The sequence below is a fragment of the Notechis scutatus genome, chromosome 9 (genome assembly GCF_049901735.1).
Source record: "Notechis scutatus isolate UNSWTSFEM ecotype Mainland chromosome 9, rNotScu1.2, whole genome shotgun sequence".
Classification (NCBI taxonomy): Eukaryota; Metazoa; Chordata; class Lepidosauria; order Squamata; family Elapidae; genus Notechis; species Notechis scutatus.
In genome coordinates, this window is record NC_142017.1 from 1127052 (window position 1) to 1151251 (window position 24200).

The 24200-nt window shown below is 53.3% G+C and overlaps 1 protein-coding gene across 5 annotated transcripts in view; it reads left to right on the forward strand.

Annotated features, from left to right (window-relative positions):
- PIEZO1 (piezo type mechanosensitive ion channel component 1 (Er blood group)) overlaps window positions 1-24200 on the forward strand; it is a 61136-nt gene that overhangs the window by 33135 nt on the left and 3801 nt on the right. For 2 of the 5 annotated variants that reach the window (XM_087971373.1, XM_087971370.1), the window contains exons 13-47: window positions 718-829; window positions 1327-1505; window positions 2013-2161; window positions 2473-2628; window positions 2796-2893; window positions 3367-3530; window positions 4038-4214; window positions 4488-4613; window positions 4737-4937; window positions 5253-5457; window positions 6131-6235; window positions 6904-7057; window positions 7326-7569; window positions 7745-7841; window positions 8583-8751; window positions 9523-9612; window positions 10206-10294; window positions 10894-10965; window positions 12289-12405; window positions 13518-13618; window positions 14130-14238; window positions 14361-14459; window positions 15898-16070; window positions 16167-16291; window positions 17510-17695; window positions 18203-18461; window positions 19537-19725; window positions 19919-20174; window positions 20605-20737; window positions 21812-21959; window positions 22464-22678; window positions 22774-22932; window positions 23221-23368; window positions 23552-23740; window positions 24085-24177. In XM_087971373.1, the coding sequence (XP_087827499.1) occupies window positions 718-829; window positions 1327-1505; window positions 2013-2161; window positions 2473-2628; window positions 2796-2893; window positions 3367-3530; window positions 4038-4214; window positions 4488-4613; window positions 4737-4937; window positions 5253-5457; window positions 6131-6235; window positions 6904-7057; window positions 7326-7569; window positions 7745-7841; window positions 8583-8751; window positions 9523-9612; window positions 10206-10294; window positions 10894-10965; window positions 12289-12405; window positions 13518-13618; window positions 14130-14238; window positions 14361-14459; window positions 15898-16070; window positions 16167-16291; window positions 17510-17695; window positions 18203-18461; window positions 19537-19725; window positions 19919-20174; window positions 20605-20737; window positions 21812-21959; window positions 22464-22678; window positions 22774-22932; window positions 23221-23368; window positions 23552-23740; window positions 24085-24177 (5286 nt within the window). The remainder of the gene's footprint in view (window positions 1-717; window positions 830-1326; window positions 1506-2012; window positions 2162-2472; window positions 2629-2795; window positions 2894-3366; window positions 3531-4037; window positions 4215-4487; window positions 4614-4736; window positions 4938-5252; window positions 5458-6130; window positions 6236-6903; window positions 7058-7325; window positions 7570-7744; window positions 7842-8582; window positions 8752-9522; window positions 9613-10205; window positions 10295-10893; window positions 10966-12288; window positions 12406-13517; window positions 13619-14129; window positions 14239-14360; window positions 14460-15897; window positions 16071-16166; window positions 16292-17509; window positions 17696-18202; window positions 18462-19536; window positions 19726-19918; window positions 20175-20604; window positions 20738-21811; window positions 21960-22463; window positions 22679-22773; window positions 22933-23220; window positions 23369-23551; window positions 23741-24084; window positions 24178-24200) is intronic. The other 3 variants (XM_087971374.1, XM_087971371.1, XM_087971372.1) reach the window with 2 other exon arrangements.

Here is a 24200-nt window from a genome sequence, read left to right on the forward strand (position 1 = left end):
GGACCAACCCCTGAGCCCGGTTCGACCTACGTGGATGTCAGCATTGGTTTCGATTCTTCTTTTACCGCCGTCTTTCTCAGTCGATGCTTTGCCAGAAGGTGGGGCTCCAAAGCAGGTCTGTCCGCTGCCTGGGGGTTCGTGCAGCCTTGGCACAAAGTTGGGGTGTTTACTGGTGTTTCTCAACCTCAGCAAACTTTAAGCTGTTGACATTCTTCAACTGCTAGGATTCCCCAGCCAGCGTGCTTTAAGATGCAGGGACTTCGATGCTCAGAATTCCCCAGCCCGAAAATTGCTGGAGTGCATGACTGAAAAATGACACCCAGTTTCATGACAAAAATACAAGAATGAAGGACTTTTCCTTTTTTTACTTATTTTTAATTGGAGAATTTTTTTACAAAGAATACAGGCAGTACAATTAAACAGAAAGGAAAAAAAGTATGGAAAGGTGATAAGTGGATAAATTTTAATATTGTATTATTTGTCAGTCCAGGCTGGCAAATAATTTTGATTTTACGGACCCCTAAGAGGGACTTTGGGGGGGGGGCGTATCCCAGGAGTCCTCGGACTGCCCTTTGAGAAGCCCCGTTTGAGGGGAAATGTCACTCACAGTTTTAGCTCACAGACCTTCCTGCCTCCTGAGACCAGGCCCGCTTCTTTTGGTCCAGGTCTCAACCGAAATGCTGCAACCTGTCTTTCTCCACTCCTCCTTCCCCACAGCTCCTTTACACCTTGACCTTTTGGCTTCTGGTGCGACAATTTGTGAAGGAGAAGCTGCTGAAAAAGAAACCTCTTCCTGCCCCTCTGATGGAAGTGATGGTTATCGAGGCAGGTGAGTACCGAGGCTCTGAAAACATGGGGTGAGAAGCAGATCCAGTAGAGAATAATGCATATTTTAACTTTTAAAAATCTGACTTTAGTGGGACTTAAAGCCCCTCCCCCTCCATTTTAACCTGCTAAATGGGTATCCAGCTGCAGTTTTGCATTTGTGGGAGTTTTATTGGTAGCCTCTCGGCAAGCCAATCTTTGGACTTGAAGGAATTCTGTCCAGATCATTTTCCAACCTTGTCTTAACTTGCCCTGGAGGGCAGGATTGGTCTTCAGGACTATGCCAACCTAACTTCAGGAGGAGTACAAACCAACATTTGTGGAATAAGCTGCAGTGGGCTGGTTCCCAAAATTCACTAAGCCTAAATTCAGTGCATCCCTTTCCAGTTGGGTGCGATGGGTCATCGGGGCTACAGCACTTTTAGTTTGAAAGAGGGTTGAGTTCTGCTCAGGCTACAGTTCCTCCTGAGCCCCACTTTTCTGTCCCCCTCTCCTTTACAGAGCCAGACCCCAAGCACGATGTCCTGAAAGTCCTGGGCAACCATGTGAAGGGCTTCTACGCCAAATTCTGGATCTTAGTCTGTGCAGGCATGTTCATTGTGGTCAGCTTTGCTGGACGGCTGGTGGTCTACAAAATTGTCTACATGTTCCTCTTCCTCTTGTTCCTCACCCTCTTCCAGGTGATTAGTTGACCTTTCAATCTACTTTTTGCGTCATCCCGATGACCTGCAGATTTGCTCCAAGCGTTCCCAGTCATTGTGGCTTTCAAGCCAGATTGGTCCATCTGGATCCCTAATATTAACCCTCTGGGAATTGGGGAAGAGAAGAATTTTCCCCAAGCCCTTCTACCTTCACTCTGAAACAGAAGTATTACAATGTGATGGGGTAGTGATCAGATGGGGGTAGCGATCTTCATACCCTTTGTAAAATACTTCTTGGGTCTCCTGCACAAGTATAACAAGTTGGAGTGGGTGAACTATGTCACAGTGTGAAAATGACTAGACCAGGGGTGTCCAACCTTGGCAAGTTTAAGACTTGTGGACTTCAACTCCCAGAGTTCCTCAGCCAGCTTTGCTGGCTGAGGAATTCTGGGAGTTGAAGTCCACAAGTCTTAAACTTGCCAAGGTTGGACACCCCTGGACTAGACGCTTCTCTTTACTCTCCTCTGCCCCCAACTTCTTCTGCAGGTTTACTACGATCTCTGGCGGAAACTCTTGAAGGCCTTCTGGTGGTTTGTGGTGGCTTACACCATGCTGGTCCTTATAGCCGTTTACACCTTCCAGTTTGAGGACTTCCCCATGTACTGGAGGAACTTCACCCATTTGACCGATGAACAGTGAGTAGAGTCACAGCTTTGCAGCCCCAAGTCCTATGGATCGATGGATCCTTACCTGGTCTGGAATCTTCTAGGTCAGAGGATGGATTGAGATAGATCCTTGGTTGATTTCAGGGAGATCAAAATGGTCTCCTCTTCCCAGGTAGACTATTGAGGTGCTCAATTCAGCTTAAGTGATTTGATTGAATTGAGTACTTCCAAATTGATTGGTCAGTTCAGTAGACAGTTGCACATAGATCAGGTCCTGCCTGGTCAACACCAGCGCCGTTTGACCTAAGGACTCAGAAGATCCTCCCTCCCTCCTTATCCAGACTGGGTGACCTTGGCTTGGAGCAGTTCAGTGTCACGGAGCTCTTCTCCAGCATCTTCATCCCTGGCTTCTTCCTGCTGGCCTGTATCCTTCAGCTCCACTACTTCCACCGGCCGTTCATGCGCATCACTGATCTGGAGCGCGTCATCTCACCACGGTATGTCCGTTGCTTTCAGGTGGGCAGGCCCTGGCTTCCTGAGCCAGCTTTTCATGAATGTGCTGGTCGGAAGAGAAGGAAGGAAGTCAGTCTCGGCCGCTGCCCAAATCTTGTCTTTCCAATCCCGGGGAGTCTTGCAACTCTGTTGACGTCCTTCTTGATTTTAGGAAGGGAGAGATTAGTGGGAGGCAGGAGCTGCTCCAGGCTGAAGGTGGCATAGGAGAAGACCCTGAGCCAACTGATGACGTTGATGCCTCTTCTGAAGGTAAGGGGAGCAAGCGGAAGAAGAAGAAGAAAGAGAATTGAGAAAGATCAAGCCTGCTTGAAATGAAAGAACTCTCCATTCGAAGAAAAATCAGTTTAGGTTCAACCGATTGTCTTCCTGGAGGATGGACCTTCTGCAGAGATGGTACACCCTCCAGGAAGGGAACTATGCTGGTTGAGCCTAAATGGATTCCCCTTCGAACGGAGAGTTCTTTCATTTCAAGCAGGCTTGATCTTTCATTGGAGTCCTTGGAGAAGGCAAAGCCTTCTAAAGCGGGGGCCTCCAACCGTGGCCCCTTTAAGACTGGTGGACTTCAACTCCCAGGATTCTGGAATTTGAAGTCCACCAGTCTTAAAGGGGCCACGGTTGGAGGCCCCTGTTCTAAAGAATCAGACTTGATGAATATTATCCAACTCTGCCTCCTCCTCCTCCTCCTCCTCCTCCTCCTCCTCCTCCTCCTCCCTCTCCCGCAGAGGGTGTACCCAGCAAGTGGGGCCTGGTGCTGCAGCGTCTCTCGGTGTTGGGGAGGAGCTTCTCAGACATCCTTGGCCACATCCGGGTCTTTGTCCTGCGCCTGCTGGAGCTGCACATTCTGAAGTTGGTGGCTCTGTACATCCTGTGGGTTGCTTTGCAGGAGGTGAGTCCTGGGCCCAGGAAGGGAGCGGCCGAGGGCGGGGCTTGATGGAGGCAAGGAGCCACCTGGGTATCAAGCCATTCAGCCTTTGCAACGCCAGCTCAGGAAGCCACCGGGGTCTGTAAGAGAGAGGAGAGGCAGCCTGCAAAATGGTTCCTGCAGTATTTGGTGCCTCAGGGAATCTCCAAGCGCTCGCCATACGAAGCATGTTTGGGACATTGAGAGGGGAGTAGCAAGGAAAAGCAAAGGATCTGCTTTGGCCCACAGAGGTGGTAACAGGATGTGGGCAAAGGTGTGGGCCATGCAGGGCCCCAAATCATTTTTGAGGCTGCTGGAGTCTTACCTTCAGCACCAGGATGACCTTCCCGGCCCTTTTCTGTCCCATGAGAGGCTCTGTTTTTTAAAATTAAGGGAAGGCCGGCCAGCTCCTCAGAGTGCTGTCTGCCAGCCTCCCCGGCACCACCCAGAGCTCCAACTGTTGTGCCTCCTCGTGTCCTCTCCCCTCCCCAGGTGTCGGTGATGAACCTGCTGCTGGTGGTGCTGTGGGCCTTCGCAGTGCCCTACAGCCGCTTCTGCCACATGGCCTCCTGCCTCTCCACCATCTGGGCCTGCATCATCATCGTCTGTAAGATGCTGTACCAGTTGAAGGTTGTCAACCCACAAGACTACGACAGGAACTGCAGCTTGGTAAATGCACCCGTCCGCCCCCCACCTTCAACCCAGAAATGGGAGGAGAGGGAAGCGCCTTCAAAGCTCAGGATGTATGCGCGGGAGACAGTCCCAGAACTACATAGGGAAGGGGAGGAAATGGTGGTCAGCAGAGAAATGCTGGCTGATATAAGAGTATAAACTCTTGTTTATACTCCATCCCAACCTCCCGGGAAGGCCTGTGAATTCTGTTGATGGCCTAGCATCTTCTGAAGTGTTGCACTATAGCATAATTCCTTTCTTTCCCTCTAGCCTCTGCTCAATGAGACCAACCTCCAGCCAGAGGAGATCGGCAATTCTACCCTCTACCAAGGCCCTGTAGACCCAGCAAATTGGTTTGGTATTCGCAAGGAATATCCCAACCTGGGTTACATCCAGGTGCGTAGCAGCTCTTTCCCTCCAGCCCTGAAGGGAGTTGTAGCCCACCATGTCTCTTTGATATTAAGGCAAGGTGGTCCCTGTTTCATGTTCTTGGCTCTTCTTCTCCTTCTCCCTCTTCAGAACCACCTGCAGGTTCTGGTCCTGCTGGTTTTTGAAGCGGTGGTGTATCGATGCCAGGAATACTATCGCAAGAAGCACCAGCTGGTGCCTCCGCTCACCCAGACCGTCTTTGAAGATGCAACACGCCAGAACCTAGATCAAGGCTTGCTGAACTGCGTCAAGTACTTCACCAACTACTTCTTCTACAAGTTTGGCCTTGAGGTGAGCTGGACTCTGCTGGCTGGGCTGAAGAGAAGAGGCTACCTAGGTTGTGTACAATGAAGAAGTAAAAGCATGGCCAGTATGATAAGGCAGTAGGAGTGTCGGGAGCAAAAATATGAAGGCATGTGAAAAAGGGGTGGAGCTTTTGCCGGAATGAATAAAAGAAAGAGGTATGGTACTTGGCCAAAGCTTCTTAAGCCATGGAACAATCCTTGATGTCAGGGCAGAGTTTCTCGTTCATCTCCCAAGATGCCACCAGACCAGAGTTTTCCAGTGCATCCTCTTCCTTGACTCCTTTCCCTTCTCTTTCCTCAGATTTGCTTTCTAGTGACAGTGAACGTGATAGGCCAGCGCATGAACTTCATGGTGATCTTCCATGGATGCTGGTTGGTTGTCATCCTGACCCGGAGGCGACGTCAGGCCATTGCCAAGCTCTGGCCCAAGTACTGTCTCTTCCTGGCTCTCTTCGTCATCTTCCAGTACCTTCTCTGCGTTGGGATTCCTCCAGCTCTCTGCATTGGTGAGACTCCAAGTGTTGCTGCAGCCTTGCTTTCCAAGTAGAACTAGTGCTTGGCCTCCTTTCTGCTCTTCCGCCGTCCCCGTTGATGGAGGTCATGGCAAGTCGCTTCTGTAAAACGCACGGAAAGCCAAGTGCAACCACAGGGAAAGCGGCCAGGGGCCATTCTGATCCTCGTAGCACAAGGGCATCGTTTAACCAGAAAAACGTCATCCCAAACGTTCAGTGGGCAGTTCCCTACTGAGAAAGGCTTGCAATATCTGGGGAATTTTAGGTGAGGAAAGAGCTGACTTGGAGATACTAGAAACTAGATAATGGGGAGGTGCCGACACAGGAAGAGTTTTCTCCTCCTTGACCAGAAGGTCATCACAAAACGCAGGAAGTGAGAGATCCAGGACACACAGAGGGAGCTGCTCTTGGTTAAACTCTCGACTCTCCTGTGCCAAGGTGCAGTGAGGGTGACCAATTAGGCTTCCTAGAGGGGAAGAGGATCACTTGCTGCTGCTGCCGGCCAAAGACACCCCGTCAGCACAGTGCTTGTCCGTTCCCACCGCCTTCCTTCTAAACAGGGAAAGCTTTGGAGGAGGGAGATCCTGAAACGTGGCAGGGAGGCTGCTGGGCTCCGGATCCCGGTGCTTCTCCCAAGATGCCATGTCTTTGCTTCTTACCTGTCTAGATTACCCCTGGAGGTGGAGCCCCACGCTTCCCATTACCTCCGTTCTCATCAAATGGATGTACTTGCCCGACTTCTTCACGAAACCCAATTCGCTCAATCTCATGAGTGAGTACCTGGAAACAGCCCTGCTGGGTTAGAAAACCTGGTGGAAGAGAATTGTGTGTGTGTGTGTGTGTGTGTGTTTTTAAATTTACTAAAGAAATGTATATGCCCATCCAATTCATTCACAGTGACTCCGGGTGGCTTATAGGAATAAAAGCTCAAACCCAATGCCCCACCCCTACCCTTGTGGCTGTGCTTACACTATGTCATCATTCATGGCAAGACAAGACACGGACTGTCCCGATTTGGAAGTGAATCTGGAAAGGGTGTCATATTTTGCCTCTTGGTTGGGGTCATGAAAACCTTCCTCTGTCAGCCATTGAGCCCCAGCCTGGATTCAGGAGTGAGCCAAAGTCAGCACCAGGGAGAGCTCCCCAGAGGAGGGTTGAAGCCCTTGGGACTCGTGGCCCTCGGAGTACAGCTTGGCGTCTGGGACAGTTCCCCTTAAGGACGTAGTTCAACTCTTAAATATAGTCTGTGATTGTCTCACACACACACACACACAGAGCCAAGCTGCCTGGTGGGCCGCACCTCTTGGGGTGGGAGGTGACTCGCTAGTGGGCTCTTCCCCCTCTCCAGAAGGGGAGGCGTTTCGGCTACCCACAAGCACGCCTGCCTTCCCGTGTCTTTCGGTGTGATGGGCATTCAAACAAAGTCCCCGCTTCCCGCAGGTGACTTCCTCTTGCTCCTCTGCGCGTCTCAGCAGTGGAAAGTTTTTGTCAACGAGCAAACGGAAGAATGGGTGCAATTGGCTGGGGACAACCGGGAGCAGCTGGAGCCCCTGCAGGGGCAGCCAAACCCCGTGCCCAATTTTGTCAACTGCAGGTGAGAGCAGAACAGCCCCCTCCCCGGGCGAGTATTAGCCATGCTTTGCCCCCAGGTGGCTTTTCCTGGCTGACTTCACGCTAACTAGGACGATTTATCCTAAGGATAAGAAAGGGTGTTTGAACCAGCACCACATTTCGATCCCTCACAACTGGGATTAAATCAACTGAGATCCATCAAAGATCAATGACTTTTGCTAGATTCCTCATTCGATTCCACCAGGCTCTTCTTCTCAATCTTTTCCTTCCCCTTTTCCCCCACTTGCCAGGTCCTACCTAGACATGGCCAAGGTGTGTGTGTTCCGCTACCTCTTCTGGTTCGTCTTGGTCATTGTCTTTGTCGCTGGGGCCAACCGCATCAGCATCTTTGGCCTGGGCTACCTGATGGCCTGCTTCTACCTGCTGCTCTTTGGCACCACCATGTTGCGCTGGTCCCTGCGTGCCCGGCTGATCCTCTGGGACTGCCTGATTCTCTACAACGTGATGGTGATCATTGCCAAGAATATGCTCTCGGTAAGGCTCAAGCCCCCGGCCTTCCCTTCCATCTCTCAGGCTGAAGGATGTCAAGTCCAGGTCAATTCCTTTCCAAGCGGGGGATTCTTGTGTGTGTGTATAAAATGTGGGTCTCTGGCCTGAATGCAGGCAGCCCCTTTTGGGTGGGGAGTGACTCCCTGTCTGTTTCTGCCAGCTCCTCTCCTGCGTCTTCGTCCAGCAAATGCAGAACAACTTCTGTTGGGTCATTCAGCTCTTCAGCCTGGCCTGCACCGTCAAGGGCTACTATGACCGTGAGTATCTTCTCTGGACATCCAAGCACTGGTGGGGGGGGGGGGACGCAAGGGCTCCCCTTCCCCAGTTCTGGTGCTGGACCTGGAGTGTGGAGTATGGAGAAACAGCGGGGGAAGAAGGGATCCGTAGCTCTTGTGGTTTCCCCACGGATGACTCGCAGCGTCTTCACAGTAACACCCAACCGTCACAGAAGCGGCAGAAGTCCTGTCCGTGTGACGGTTGCTTTGACCCAGGGACGGTGGGGGGGACTCCAGAAATTGCCTGTAGGGAAAAGACGTTGGAGAAAGGCCAAGACACACCTCGCTTCGGGCATGTTGGATGAGATTCAAGCAACCAGATTTGGCCAAACATGATTTGGTTTACTTTGGCTCCATATTCTATCGATAGCTTTTTCTGGCATGTTTACGCAAGGTTATCATTTAATGTGTTGCATAAACAACACCTGAAACCTGACCTTTCATTGCTTACTTCCAGTCCGTTTGAGCGGACGTGTGTCCTCAATCACACACACAAAAACCCAACCACCCAGATTTGAAAGGAAAGATGCATTTGGCCCCTGGTGGGACTTGTGACCCATGGACAGAGGCCTCCATTTGAGTGGAACATGGTCCTCTCTTCTGGGGGCTGGGGATGTGGAAGTGCCCAGGGTCCCCACTGATGGAGAGGCACGTGGGGAGGGGCTCGGGGGGGCTCCTGCTCTGCTCCCCATCTGAGCCCCTCGTTCCCTCCTTCTTTGCCAGCCAAGGATGCGGCCAACAACCAGGACTGTGTGCTGCCTGTGGAGGAAGCCGGCATAATCTGGGACAGCATCTGCTTCGTCTTCCTGCTCCTCCAGCGCAGGGTCTTCCTCAGCTGCTACTTCCTGCATGTCTGGGCTGACCTCAAGGCCTCGGCCCTGCAGGCCTCCAGGTGGGTGGGGAGGGGCTGGGCCGCCGGGGAAGTCAGGGCTGAGCTTTGCTCATCCGGGGAGGCAGGGGGTCAAGTCCACTTTCCAGCAAAAAAAAACAAGCCATGGGTTTGCTTAATAGCCACAGTGTTCACTTAATGACTGCCACAAAAAAGATCGTAAAATTGGGAGGGGTCACCTGTTGAGCAACCAGGAGGATGAGGGGACTGGAGGCTAAAACATACGAAGAACGGTCGCAGGAACTGGGCCTGGCTAGTCGACGGAAGAGAAGGACCAGGGGAGACAGGAGAGCAGCCTTCCAATATTGGAGGGGCTGCCACAGAGAGGAGGAAGGGGTCAAGCTATTTTCCAAAGCACCTGAAGGCCAGACAAGGAATAATGGATGGAAACTAAACAAGGAGAGATTCAACCTGGAAATAAGGAGAAACTTTCTGACAGGGAAAACAATCAACCGATGGAACAGAAGTTGCCTTCAGAGGTTGTGGGAGCACCATCACTGGAAGCTTTCAAGAAATTGGACTGTCCACTATCAGAAATGGTGTAGGGTCTCCCGTTTGGGCGGGGGATTGGACTAGATGACCTTCAAGGTCCCTTCCAACTCTGATTATCTCTTATTTGTTATCTGACCCACTTCATGACTGACAACCGTAATCGCAGGCTCGATGAAGCCGCAAGTGGAGGACCACCTATGTTGTAACCCTGTTGCACCCAGATTGGAGTGAAGACGGGTCTCCGGGGGCCAGGCTCATGGATCCTGGTTTGTGTCTCCACAGGGGCTTCGCCCTCTTCAAAGCCAGGATGGTCAAGCAGATGATGGCTCACCACCAGGCTGAGAAGAAGTCCTTGGTCCAACTGAAGCGGCAGTGAGTGTCGTGGGAGGGGAAGGAGAGGAAGAGGCGGGGGGACTACAAGGGTTGATCCTGGCTTTCAGGCCAGTGGGGGTGGGGGGTGGGAGACCCCCTTCCCTGGAGCAAGACGTGGGTCTCGTTTTTGTGGGTCTGGGACTCGAGAGGGAGGCCAGCCTCAGCGATCTCTGGCTTCAGCAGCTGGCCTGGGTCTCCCGGGAGGGATCTCGGGAGGAATCTGCCAGGGGGAATCAAGGATCCCTGAAGGATCTGCAAGTGGGAATCCGGGCTGTGGAGGGCTCAACACCGCTGAGGTGGCTCAGGGGTGAAGCTTCTGCCCTGGGGGGGAGGTCCCAGGACACCAAGCGGGGTCCTTCAGGCGGGGCTGAGAAGATGCCAGGAGGAGGCTGCCAGTCTAGCCTTGGCAGGAGGGGGCAGGGAGACGCATGAGCACCGGGCAGGAAAGGCCTTGCAGGTCTGAGCCACCGACTTTGGCTCCTGGGGCCCAGAGAAGCGACTTGAGGTGCAGGCAAAAGGGGATCCAGGGCGGATGTTGGCACGGGGACATGAAGCCTCTGTGCCACTGCCCAGCGCCTGCCCTCTGCCCACAGGATGCAACGGATCCGAGCCAAGCAGGAGAAGTACCACCAGGGACAGCTGGCCAGGGACTCGGAAGAGGCCACGGAGGCAGACACGCCAGGTGTGAAGGGACTTTGGGGGCCGGGCTGGGGAACGTTTCTGGAAACCCTCTAGGAAGTCCATGGCTGGGCCATGCCCAAAGGCGGCAGATCTCCTGCAGTCGCCTGTTCCACTGTATGGTTTCACTGGTGGACACCCACGTCACTTCCATGCCACGTCGAGCAGTGGACCTTACAAAAGGAGCCATTCCTCCCCACGGGAGACGCCGGGAAGTGTGACTTTAGATGCCATTTGGACCCATGGAAGGCTGGGGCGGGGATGTGGGTCTTCCTTTATCCTTGCAAGTCCCCCCCGCCTCCCTCCTGGGATTTGGGCTCCCCCTGCCTGCGACCCCCACGTAGCCGCTGACTCCTCCCTGCTTGGTCTCCATGAAGAGTGGTGGGCGCTCCCTCCTCTCGCCCGCTCGCAGATGCATGAGGCAGGCATGGCTTTTGCCCCCGAGAGGTTGAGGAGGCCGGAGATGGAGACGGTTTGGGCCTGGCCTTGCGGAAGACTTCCGTGTGCGTTAGGAGAGGAGCAGCTGCTCGGCCGGCCTTGTCCACGGTCAGCCCCTCCGGCCCTTCCTGGGTCCCTCATCTGCCTTTGTACCCTGTTCCACAGCCTCTGGTGCCAAGAAGGACCCTGGCCAGCAAAGGAAGCGCTGGTGGCGCCCGTGGTTGGATCATGCCACAGGTACAGCCCAGCCTCAGGGCTGGCGGACATACTAACCCTGGTTCATCCATTGCCATTGCTAACCATGGTGTCATCTGGGTTCTCAGTCCACCTCCTCCTCCATTCTGCACGCCTCTCTCTGGGTGGGCCTGTCTCTCATCCAGGGGCATCTGTTGCATGGGCTGCCACGCTGAGTCTCTTGCTGTCTGGGTCCTTCCAGAGACCGCTGCAGCTGCAGGCCTCATCGGGCATCGGGACCCTGGTTGCTTGTTTCGGGGCCACCCAAAGCCTTGGGGAAGCCCTGTCTTGGTTGGGGACCATAGCTGAGACCTTGCAAGGAGGCCCAGTTCAGGCTTTGGCCTGTGTGCAGATCCCAGGCTCGGTCCTGACTTATCTGGTGGGCTGCCTGGAAGCGAAACAGCTGTCCAGACTAGCTGGCTCACACTGGAGCCATTCTGTGGCTGGTTTGGGTGTGGCTTAGCCAGCTGTGCCTTAGTCAACACACTGAGATTAAACCGTGGCTTGCTTGTAGCATACAGACGGGATGTCTGTCCAACTAGGTAGAGCAGACTAAGATGCCAATGCCATGTAGGTCAGTCCTGCTCACATGGTAATGCTATGGTAGCAGAATCTCTCAAGCCAGAATGTGCTTCCCCTGCATTGATCTTTGTGAGAACTGGGATGGGGCACCTCCAAGACATTTTCTCACCCTGGGCTCAGTGCCCTCTTATCTGGCCGTTGCCTTGGCAGCACCTCTTCCTCCCTCGATCAAGGACATTCCCGCTGCCCTTAGGCACGTCAGCCGAGCCCAACCACCCAAACTTGCTGTGAAAGGCTTGCTTGCTTTGGCCGCGCATGCTACGGATACATCCTTTCTGGAGTGTTTAGCGAGCGTTGTCCTGCACTGCAGTGTTTCTCCACCTGGGCAGCTGGGAATTCTGGGAACTGAAGTCCATACCTCTTAAGGCCTGCAAGGTTGAGAAACAATACTTTATTGTGCGACGTGGACTCTGCCTGGTAGAGCAAGGTCTGGTTTAGGAGAGTGAACTTCCACAGAGAGAGAGAGCGGGGGGGAGAGATCTGGTTCTTACCCTACAGGATAGGAACCTTCACCAAAGAAGGGAAACAGGGCCAGTTAGGTGCCATCCAAACCACCCACCCGGCACCCATACAGCCCTAGCCGGAGGGGGTTGCCAGAAGCCCTGCTGAGATGTTGCGTGGACAGCTGGGGGCTGGTCTCGTCCTCCATCGCTTCTTCTGCCTGCTTGTCTCTGCCTGCTTCGGTTTCCTGGGAAACGTTTGCCTCTTTTTAACTTTCTCTGCTTTCCTTTTCTCCCCTCTAAGGAAAACCACATTCTGTGGAGGGCAGCCCCACATCGCCTGCTCTACTCTCCCCGGAGGAAGTAGCCCTTCCTTCTCGGGTGGACGGAGGCTGCCGGGGGAGGCAGGGCCATTACAGGGGTAATGCTGTTCACACAAACAGAACGGGGGGGCCGTGGGAACAGACTCCCTTTGGAAGAAACGCCCCTCCTGCTCCCTCGAATTCCCTTGGAGGCCCAGCCACAGGAGTGGGGCCTTCCCTGGATTGCCCCTGCCCCCGGGAACATCCCTCGGGGTTCACTGGACTTTTCGGGGTGGGGGGTGGGAGGGTGGGAGGGTCCCTTTGCAAGCCCCAGGGTGTGTGTGTACCCAGGCACTTAGGGCAGCATTTCTCAACCGTGTCAGCTTGAAGGTAGATGGACTTTGACTCCGTGCTGGCTGGGGGATTCTGGGAGTTGACGTCCGCCCGCCTTCAAGCTGCCGAGGTTGACAAACGCCACTTTAGAGCGCATGCAGAGTCTTGCCTTATTGACAAAGCAAGTGGAGGCCGTTTCCCAACCAGAAGCTCAATGTCCGAGGAGCCAAGAAACGGCCCAAAGCATCAAATCCAGAATTCACAACCGCAGCAAAAGAGCTTAAACGAGAATGGCGTCAGGGTGACCAGTGGGGGAAGCGTCTCTGGAGTTGGTTGGGGTCTGTTTTGACTCTCCACCTTGAGGACAGTTGAGGAAGAGCCAAGGCCAAAACCAGCCTTTTGCTTGCCCAGATATTCTGGCTGGTCACCTACGCTGTGGCCTCGGCCTGGAGTTAGACCCAGAGCTGAGAAGAGCCCCTTGCTGAAAGCAGACAGTCCTCATGGGCCTTGAGCAAGGGTCTCCACACTTGGCAAGTTTAAGACTGGTGGACTTCAACCCCCAGAATTCCTGAGCTAACATTCCTGGGGGATGAATTCTGGGAGTTGAAGTCCCCAAGTCTTAAAGCGGCCAAGTTTGAAGAGCCCTGGTCTTGAGGCTCAGCTCCTCTGAACTGGACTCTTGCAGTCTTTACTGTCCTCTTTTCCTGTCCTTGACCTGCAGAGTGGCCCTTCTCTGTACATGCCTAGAGGCACTCTTGTCTTTCTGTCACTTTTCTGCATGTCTCTCTTCTGGGGGAGCCATGGCCTTCCCCAAGCCACGTGGGGATGTTCAGAATGGGGGCGGGGGGGGGAGAAGGAGGAGAAGGGCACTGACTGACCTTTGCTCTGGGGCTCCTAGTGCTGCACTCGGGGGATTACTTCTTGTTTGAGACGGACAGCGAAGAGGACGAAGAATCACCTGTGGAGGATCCAAAGCCCCCAAAACAAAGCGCCTTCCAGGTGAGGAAGGGGGGGGGCGGGGTAGGAGGTTTCCCCCCACAAGGCCTCGCTGACTGCCTGGGATGAATTTATAGGAAATATAAATGATTATAAAACAAATGCAAAGTACCAAACCTTCCTAATTCTTTTGTAGTTGGGCTCACAGTTCCCGGGTAAATAAACACATCTGCCTTTTTTAAAGACCCTTTTCCTGCTCCCCAAGCACTGATAGGCCATCTGTGAATCAGAAATACCCTTTGCACATGCTCAAGGTGGCTGTGTCTCCTCCTCCCACCTGCTTGGGTTGCCCTTTGGCAAAGGTCCTGAGACTCCTTGAGGCAGGCAGCCACTCAGTCCAACTGTCCTCAGACCACAAAGAATGGTGGAGAAACATTTGGAACCTCAGGGTTGCCTGCCCACCTTGGGGTGTCCTGAGACCTCCTGGCGGTGGGCTCTCCTCTCCTGCTTCCGGGGTGTTTTCCAGCAGTGGAATAAGGCAGGCTCGGCCTCTCTTTTTGTCTTCTGGGTCCAGCTGGCCTACCAGGCCTGGGTCACCAGCACGAGAACGGTGCTTCGTAAGCAGCGGCGCCAGGAGAAAGAGGAACAGGAGACGGATCCAGCTGAAGGCACCTCTTCCCCAGGTGAGGCCCTTTTCCCCCCAAACGTGGCTGGTTTTCTCTGTCAACTTCCAGGACGTGCCAGGTGGCCAGGGTGTGTCCAGCTGAACACGATCCGTTGGCTTCACCAGCTCTTCCTCTTGCAGGGGAGGGGACCAAAGAGGAGACTCCCCCAGGTGAACTGCCAGATGAGAGACGCAGCCAGGAGGAGGAGGAGGAGGAAGAGGAAGAGGAGGAAACTCCAGGTAGCTGGAAGGCAAGGCTCACAATGGAAGGGGATGCCTGCACAGGTTCCCTTTGGCCCCACCTTCAGGTTCCAATCCCTTAGGAGAAGGTTTCTCAACCCCAGCTATTGTGATGACCCAAAGGGGCGTGGCACAAAGGCAACCCAGTCAGATAATCAGTAAGAGTCCCTTTATTAGCTCCAACTTTGCCCCCAGTGTCCTGGTTACCCTCTGGCTGGAGAAAAATTCTCCCAGAAACAGCCTTTGGCTGCAGAGAATCAAGTCCAAAACATTGTCAACAAAAACTGTAACTATAAGTCCAATCAAGGCAAAATGAGGTAATTAATCCAGCAGGGCAGGAGAAGGAATTGCAGCAGTGAAGGCACGGCAATAACTCAACACAGTTGGGAGGATTCCAGGAACACAGATAAGCAAAGTCAACACAAGATAAACTCACATTTGTTCCCAGCAGCTGCAGCATTCAGCCTGCATCTCTTTTAAACTCTCATTCCCAGGTGTGGCTAATGAAGGGAATCAGGGCCCTTTCCTCCCCCGTAAGCCACACAACCCACGTTGCTCTCTTCTCTGTTCCTCCCTGCGTGTCCTAAGATGAAGAGGGGATGGGCCTGGGTCTTCCTCTGAACTCCCCCTCCCTTGTTCTACTTCTCCCCTGCTCTGCCCAGCCGGACTTTGCCCTTCCCCAGTTTCCTCCACAGCCAATGGAGCAACCCTCCCACTCCCTGTCAGCTGTCCAGCTTCCTCCTTGGATTCAGACTCCGACAGGAGTATGACAGCTATTTTAAGATGTGGGGACTTCCACTCCCAGGGTTGCACAGCTCCAATTTTACAACCTTTTTTGCACTAGGTCATTAAGTGAACGCCATGGTCATTTAGCAAACCTTTCACTTTGGAGCATTTTTCCTGAAAACATCCGTTTTCAGCAGCAATGCCATAACTTATTGCCACGTGACCATGGGGATACCACACATCTTTGTAGATGTGGAGTGATTGCCAAGCACCCAAAATGTGGTCATGTGACCCCGGAGGGGGGCATCATAACTCTGAAACCATCGTAACTACCTTTGGAAGGGGGGGAGGCATCTGTCACTAAGTAGCTGGCCATACGTCAAGGACTCTGTGTACACGTTTGCAAAGGGTTTCCAACTTTCAGACGGAGATGGGCCAATGGAACCGACTCCCTTGTAGAAGCTGGACCCTCCATGTGCAGGAGGAAAACAGGGAACCATGAACCAGTGTCACCACTTGCTTCCAGAAATTGTGGCTGCTGCATCCTTGGAGGTTTTGAAGAAGAGGCGTGGGAGTCATTTGTCTGGACTGGCGCAGGGTTCCCTGCCTGAGCAGGAGCGGGTTGGGCTAGAAGACCTCCAGGGTCCCTTCTTCCAACTCTGTTGTTCTGCCCAGAGGTTCTGCGAGTGACTCAGACGGGTTTTTTTCCCAGGCAAGAGCAACGTTCTGCAGCGGGGACTGAACGCCCTGCGCTTCCTGTGGGTGCTGTGCCAGGCTACGGTGGAGGGCTTGACCCGGTGGCTGAGGGCCCTCACCAAGGACCACGAGCACCTCTCCACCGTCCTGGGCCTGGAGAGGTTTGTGCTCACCCAGCAGCTGGACCAGGTGAGCGCCCGTCAGCCGGGCTGGGGCTGGCTTGGAGGGGGGAGCTTGGCCTGCTGCTGCTGCCGCAGAAGACCCACTCCAGTCCCGTCCACGCAGGCAGAGGAGGTTCACAGAGGCATCCTGGACAGGTTGTACCAGCCGCCCCCGCCGGCCGACAACACCTCGCAGGACACGGCCTTGCCTGGGACGGCAGGCGTATCGCCCAACAGCATGGCTTCCAGGCAGGTGCATATGGGGCTGGGGAGGGGGAGCCGGAAAGCAAGGACTGGGGCAGCTCTGCCTTGTGGCACATGTGGGGCCCAGGAGTTGAGGAAGGAGCACCCCTTGCTTGAAGTGAGGTTGGATGGCCTCTTTAGATCCCTTCCAGCAGTGGCCTTGCACAGAACACCAAACCTGAGCAGTTTGAGGCGGAGTTAACGTTCTTAGTGGCTCTGCTGGTGCAGTTAGTTTGCTTCTGGTGTAGCATGTTGTGGGAATGTCTGTTTCAATCATCTGAATCATGGCTGTCCCAAAAGCACTTTTCCAAAAGACAACTGGACTTTCTTGTTTTTTCCCTTGAAACCGTTTCACTTCTCATTGAGTCTGTCATCTGCACCTCTGTAACTGTCTGGTTCAGTTCTGCAACCCAACAGGACAGACACAGACTCCAGAGGATAATTAGGACTGCAGAAAAAACAATTACAATCAACCTGCCTTCAATCAAGGACCTGTGTATCCTGCACCAGTCAAAAAGAGGGCTGGGAAAATATTTACAGACCCCTCACATCCCGGACATAAACTGTTCAACTCCTTCCCTCAAAATGACGTTATAGAGCACTGCACACCAGAACAACTAGACACAAGGACAGTTTTTTCCCCAAACGCCATCCCTCTGCTAAAGAAATAATTCCCTCCACACTGTCCAACTATTTACAAAGTCTGCACTACTATCACTATTAATCTTCTCATCACTCCTTATCACCCATCCCCTCCCACTTGTGACTGCATGACTGTAACTTTGTCGCTTGTATCCTAACAATTTATATTGACTGTTTCCTAGTATGATTTGATGGCTTATTGTGCCCTATGACTATTATTAAGTGTTGTACCTGATGATTCTTGATGAATGTATCTTTTCTTTTATGTACACCGAGAGCATTTGCACCAAGACAAATTCCTTGTGGGTCCAATCACACTTGGCCAATAAAAAGAATTCTATTCTATTCTATTCTCATCCAAGAAGCTTGGCTGAGAAATGAACTGAAGAAGCTTCTTGGATGAGAAGTGAAATGTTTTCAAGGGAAAAAAACAAGAAAGTCCAGTTGTCTTTTGGAAAAGTGCTTTTGGGAGAGATGTTTTGTGTGAACTGGGAAATAAGGTGAATGCAGTCAAATTTGGCTCTTGGGTGACTGAAGCCCCTTGTTGGAAGAGGCTGTGTAATCCCTTTGATGCTTCCACAGTGGCTGCGATGGAGGAGAGGTTTTCAGTGCTGCCAGCACTGGCTACAACTCTCGAAGCGCCAGTGAGGAGCAAATTCCAGCTGTGGATCTTCCGGACAACGCAGGACTCCTTCCCAGCAACTCCCAGGAGCTGCTGACTTGTGCCAAGAGTCGCCCCCGCACTGCCAGCGAATTGCTACTGAGCAGGTACTGCCTTGGGCACGCAAGGACTCCCCGCTTATCTTGGCTTCTGAGGGTCACGTGTGCCAAGACAAATGCTCTTAACATCACCCAGTTAAAGATGCACAACTTCAAAAGTTGACGTGGAGGCCCCAGTTTAGCTGGCTGGGGAATTCTGGGAGTTGAAGTTCACAAGTCTTAAAGTGGCCAAGGTTGCAGACCCCTGCTCCAGAAGGAATTCCAGAACTGTTATTCCATCAAAGGATGATGCAGTTGTGGATCCCTGGGACATCTTTGATAGACAAAGGAGAATGAGTACAAAAACAGTCTTTCTGCCATCCAACATGTTGGGACTTCAACTCCCAGAATTCCCAGGCAGAGTGGAGCATTGTGGGAGTTGTAGGCTCAGTATAATGCATGCAGAAGCTTAGTGAAATGTGGGGGGTTGGGTGTGGGTGTGGTGATTCCAACTTGGAGGGACTTTGCTCCCCATCATAGCTTTCCCACCCTCTGTCTGTCCCTTCCGTCTTCCAGATGTGTCTCTTTCGAAGAGCTGGAGGAATCTGAGCAGTTCTACCACTCCCAAAACCGCTTTGTGCAGCTGCTGGTGGCCTGTTACCACTTTGTGGCTGGGCACTCGGACCTGCTGTGCTACTTCGTCATCATCCTCAACAACATGGTCACAGCCTCGGTCATCTCGATCGTCCTGCCCATCCTCATCTTCCTGTGGGCCATGCTCTCCCTCCCACGGCCCAGAAAGTCCTTCTGGATGACGGCCATCGTCTACACGGAGGTGGGGCCCTTCTTCAGCGGGGGGTGGAGGACGTTTTGAAGCTAATTTTGATGTGGGGGGAAAACTGACAGTGAATGGACTTCATCTCCCAGAATTCTCAGCAATGGCTATGCGGGGATGTGGATTTCTGGGAATTGAAGTCCTTTTACTTGGAAATGGCCACTGTTGGGAAATCTTGAGCAGATTTTCTCTCACTGGGTCCCTGCCTGGTGCATTGGACGGCCTCCATTCCCCCACCAGCAAGAACTGGAGCCCATCATGGCACAGCGGAGGGGCCCAGCTTGAGAGGTTTAGGGTTTTCCATGGAGTCAGGGAAGAAGAAAGCATAGCTGCCCCAGAAGAGGAAGAAGACAGCTCTACGTTCAGTAGGAACCTCCTTTGCGGTTTTCTCTAGCCTGGAAGGGCCTGTCGAGGAGAGACCAATGTTGGGCCACAAGGGCTGGAGATGATGGCTGAGATGCTGCCCAGGCTCTCATGGTGGAGAGTTGAGCCTGCATATTCAGAGGCAACCTATCTGTTGGCTTTCAGATAAGGAGGAAAGAGGTTGCCTTCCATCCTTCCTTGTGAGGAGACCCTCCTGGTAGAAAACAAAATGCCAGAAAACCTTCCTCTTGCTTTAGGTCAGGGGCCTCCAACCTGGGCAGCATTAAGTCTGGCTGAGGAACTCTGGGAGTTGAGGTCCACAAGTCTTAAAGCGGCCACGATTGGAGACCCCTGTTCTTGGGGAACCTTGGAAAATGTGCTTTTTTGGTGTCTGCTCCTATCTTGGGGAACAATCCACCCCCCATGAGATTTGGCAGCCCCCCACCCGTTTAGCTTTTCAGAAGGTATTAAGGCCTGGCTTTTAACCCCGGTGCCGAGTAGGATGGCACAGATCCGTGTTTCTCAACCTCAGCCCCTTTAAGATGCGTGGACTTCAACTCCCAGAATTCCCCAGCCAGGCAATGCTTTCCCCAGCTATGCTGGCCGAGGAATCCTGGGAGTTGAAGTCCACAAGTCTTAACGTGGCCAAGGTGGGAGACCCCTGCTCTAGAGTTCTTCTCCCCTGGACTCCTATGCCTCTCTTTCTTGTCAGGTTATGGTGGTGCTCAAGTACCTTTTCCAGTTTGGCTTCTTCCCCTGGAACAGCTACACCACCATGGTGCGCTATGAGGGGAAGCCTTTCTTTGCGCCTCGCATCCTGGGCATTGAGAAGACCGACAACTACATCAAATATGACCTGATCCAGCTCTTGGTGCTCTTCTTCCACCGCTCCCTGCTGCTGGTAAGAAGGAACCGGGGCTCGAATTCCCACCAGGGCTGGGAGAGCAACCTTGGAGGAGGCCCAGGGAGATCCGGCAAAGAACCTGAGATTTGGGGAGTTGCTAGGAATCACAGCCAGAGACGGAGCTGGGGCAGCTTCTCCCATGCTTCCCTGTGTTTGATTGGCCCCTTTCTGAACGAGTTGTCATCTCCAGAGCTACGGACTGTGGGATCACGAAGAAGAGCTGCTGGCCAAACCTCAGCTGGAGTCAGAAGAATCGCCAGAGGCGGCCAAAGGAAAGGAAGAGCCGGAGCCTTTGGCATTGGCCAGCCCCGAGGAAGAGATCGTGGTGTTGGAGGAGAAGACGGAGCCGGAGGTGAAGAAGGGGATTCGTTCACGGTTCAGAAAGAAAAAGGAGGAGAAGAAGAAGAAGCAACTGAGCAAATCTCCAGAGGAGCAAGGGGAGGCAGGTACCTAATGGCCGCTGCAGGAGGAGCTGAAAAGAGGGAGGGAGGGCCACTGAGTTTATTTACTTAATTCAATAGTTGTATCAATTACATTGATTTATATCAGGGGTCTCCAACCTTGGCAACTTTAAGACTTGTGGATTTCAGCTCCCAGAGTTTTGCTGATTTCTGGTAGTTGAAGTCCACAAGTCTTAAAGTTGCCAAGGTTGGAGATCCCTGATTTTTATGGCCCTCTGGGTCCCGTTAGAGGCCACATATTAACTGAGAGGACCCTCACCCTGGTAGACCCAAAGAGTGTTCCCTTGGCTGGATCTTCTGGCTGGGAGGGGTGAGGGGGATGAAGGACTGTGTTGTAGAGGCTCCCTGGCTGAAGCACATCAGTGGGAGAAGGCAGAGATTGGCCAAGAGTTCATCCCACTCTTCTCTTTCCAAGCCTCAGAGGTCCAGGAGCAGAAAGGAGAGGAGAAGGTGGTGGAGGAAGAGGAGGAGGAGAAGAAGAAGTCAGGGGCATCCCGAGAAAAGCTGAAAGCTGCCAAACGCCAAGTGAAGCGCTTCTTTGATTCTGCGTAAGTGATGGGAAGTGGTGGGAAGGTTGGCGACCATCTTCGTGTGAATTCTCCTCAACCAAGAAACACTGGCTGTCATGTCTGGGGTCTTCCTCCCCTGGGTTAGGCTCTGGCACGTTCATACGTTGTGTTCAGCCATTGTTATCGCTATTAGATAGAGCAGAGAGGGAAACCAATTCCACAGCAGAAGCTAAGTGTCAGGATTCCGGCAGTTGCCCCCATTTAAATCATGATGTGGAGCCAAACTTCCAAAACTTAAAAATGATTTGGTGGGAGTTAAACTGTCCGGGACTGCCTGGGTGTATCATCATTTATATTCTCCACTGGGACACCTCCATAGCCCAGAGTCATCAATCATGCTCTCCAGTTAGAATTTTGCATGGCAGAAACTTCAGTCACCTAGTTACTATCTTTGAAAACATTTGTGGAATGCACCTGCCAAGTTTGCAAGCTGCCACACTGCTCCCCGCTCCCTTTCTGTTGGCAACTCTAAAAAGGCCCTAGAAATATTTTATGAGTTGACACTACTTGGATGGACTGCTTGGATGAAGATGGGCTCTTAGCAGAACCTTGCAATTGGATTGTGTCGGCTGACTTCAGGGAACGGGGAAAGTGTCTACTCAGCCTCTTCCCAATGATTACCCCATCATCAACCCCTTTTCCCTAGGCCCCCTTCCTGCATGTCTCCGTCAAGGTCCCCTTCCTGCTTCTCTACACTCACTGTGTTTATGGCTCAGCACAGTGTGGAGCCTGTGTGTAAACCCACCTTCCCTTTCCTACCAGGCTGTGACTCTGGCTGGGCCGTAGTGAGATCCTACCTGTGCCACTACCGGTTTGGTGGGTGATCAATTGTGTGCACGCATGCCCCTAACACACACACACACACAAACACGGACCTAACGCACCAATCAGCCGAGAATCATGAGAGGCTGTTGTTGTTTTTACTACCGGTTTGTCTGAACCAGTGCACCATGCTACCACTGGGCTGGGCCCTTCCTTGCACCCTGCAGAGGTGACTTGGTTCACCCTTCTTCACCCGACCTCACTCCACCCTCTTCGCCCTTCTTCCTCCAGAAGAGAGCGCACCTTCCAGCCAGCCTGCCGGTTCTTCCAGGACATCCTGCACAGCCAGTACCGCGCTGCCACGGATGTCTACGCCCTCATGTTCCTGGCTGATGTGGTGGACTTCATCATCATCATCTTCGGCTTCTGGGCCTTTGGAGTAAGTCCGGTGGTGCCACTCGGGATTTGCTGCTTTCCTCAAGCCGTTGTTGCCAGTGACTTTGCTGGGGTGGTACTCCCCAGATGTCTTAGTCGACTGCTGGGAATTCTGGGACTTGTAGTCACTGAGCATCTAGTAGGCGCTTTTGGGACTATTCCAGCAGAGCTTTGGGAAACGGGATTGTCCAGGACCGAACTCTGCCAGCTGAGGAGGGACAGAAAGAAGGAGAGGAAGGATCAGGGGTCCCCAGTGGGCTTATCTGCTGCCTGGAGACCACCCTCCCTTTTGCTCTGGCTGAGCTTGGGGTAAATTAGAGCGACAAACTCCAAGCGTCCCTGAAATTCAGCACAGGTTCACCACCAACCCCCCTGCAAAAGGGGGAGGACGGTGCTATGCCAGGGACAGTTAGCTTGGGGGTCCCTGGAGAGGAGTAGGTGGTCTCCTAGGGAAATTGGGGGGGGGAGGTGTATCCACCCTCCTCCCTGAGCTTCTCTTCCCCTGCAGAAACACTCGGCTGCAGCCGACATCACGTCCTCCCTCTCTGAAGACCAGGTGCCCCAGGCCTTCCTAGTGATGCTTCTGATTCAGTTCTCCACCATGGTCGTTGACCGGGCCCTCTACCTGCGCAAGAGCATCCTGGGCAAACTCATCTTCCAGGTCATCTTGGTCTTTGGCATTCACATCTGGATGTTCTTCATTCTACCTGCTGTCACAGAGAGGTGTGTGGCTGTCTCTCCACTTCCCCCGTCCTGACCTGGGCCTCCTCCTTTAAGAGGGGTGGAAGCCACTCTTCATCCTTGGTCTCCCTTCCCAGGAAGTTCAGCCAGAATGCGGTGGCCCAACTGTGGTACTTTGTGAAGTGCATCTACTTCGGCCTCTCCGCCTACCAGATTCGCTGTGGCTACCCCACCCGCATCTTGGGGAATTTCCTCACCAAGAAATACAACTACCTGAACCTCTTCCTTTTCCAAGGGTAACAACAAAACAGGGGAGAAGGAGAGCCTGGTATGGGGTCCCTTAAATAGAGGCAGGACCCTTTGGGGGGAAACTTTGCAGCAAGGTAGACCTTTCTTTGGGGGAGGGGGCAGGTGAGAACATTGTGTGTCTCCATGGGTCTCTACATCTGGTACCCCATTTCTTTACCATGCATCGTGGTGAGCACCATGCACCATTGATGGTCAGGAGAAAGTGGGGACAATTGTCCAGGGTCAACCAGAATCTCCCCCTGGAGGACCTGAAGATACATCTCTTGGCTCCACAGGTTTCGCCTGGTGCCTTTCTTGGTGGAGCTGCGCGCTGTCATGGACTGGGTCTGGACGGACACCACCCTGTCCCTCTCCAACTGGATGTGTGTGGAAGATATCTATGCCAACATCTTCATCATCAAGTGCAGCCGTGAGACGGAGAAGGTGGGCCTCCATGGAAGGGGAGGGCACAGGGTGGAGCTGGGCCTGCGAGAGGCTTCTGGCTGTGAGGGTTCAATTGCTGTAGTCCTAGCGAGCATGATGGGCCTTCAGTAGGATAACAGGAGGCTTTATGGAGAAGACCTGGGGTGCCCTGAGCTGACCGTTAGCGCCCCTCTCCCCCTGCAGAAGTACCCACAACCCAAGGGTCAGAAGAAGAAGAAGATCGTCAAATATGGCATGGGAGGCCTCATCATCCTCTTCCTCATCTGCATCATCTGGTTCCCGCTGCTCTTCATGTCCCTCGTGCGCTCCGTGGTGGGTGTGGTCAACCACCCCATCGATGTCACTGTGACCCTCAAATTGGGGGGCTATGAGGTAAGAGGAACTGCCTTGTGGAGAAGCAAAACTGCAGGCCACCCAGTTCCCAGAGGCTGATGGACCACAACTCCCAGCACCCCTCTCGGCTGGACGTTGTAGCCTGGCAACGGCCCATGTTGGCTTTCAGAGACCCATGGGCTGAGCTCTTGTAGCAGTTGCAGCGCTTGGCATTGGGCAGGTTGAATCACCCCCAGCTCCTCTGCATCGTGGGGGCGTCTCCCTGTCGACGGTCCCCCACCCCCGTGGCAGCTACGAGAGCCATGCTGTTGAAGCGGAGTGTGTGCAGGATGGCTCAGGATTGACGGTGTCCCTAAAACTGGATCCCCTTCTTTCTTCTTCAGCCCCTCTTCACCATGAGCGCCCAGCAGCAGTCCATCCAGCCTTTCACCCCGCAGGACTACGAACAGTTGACCAATAAGTTTGAGCGGCAGCCGGTGAGTCCTAGCCGGACCTACGG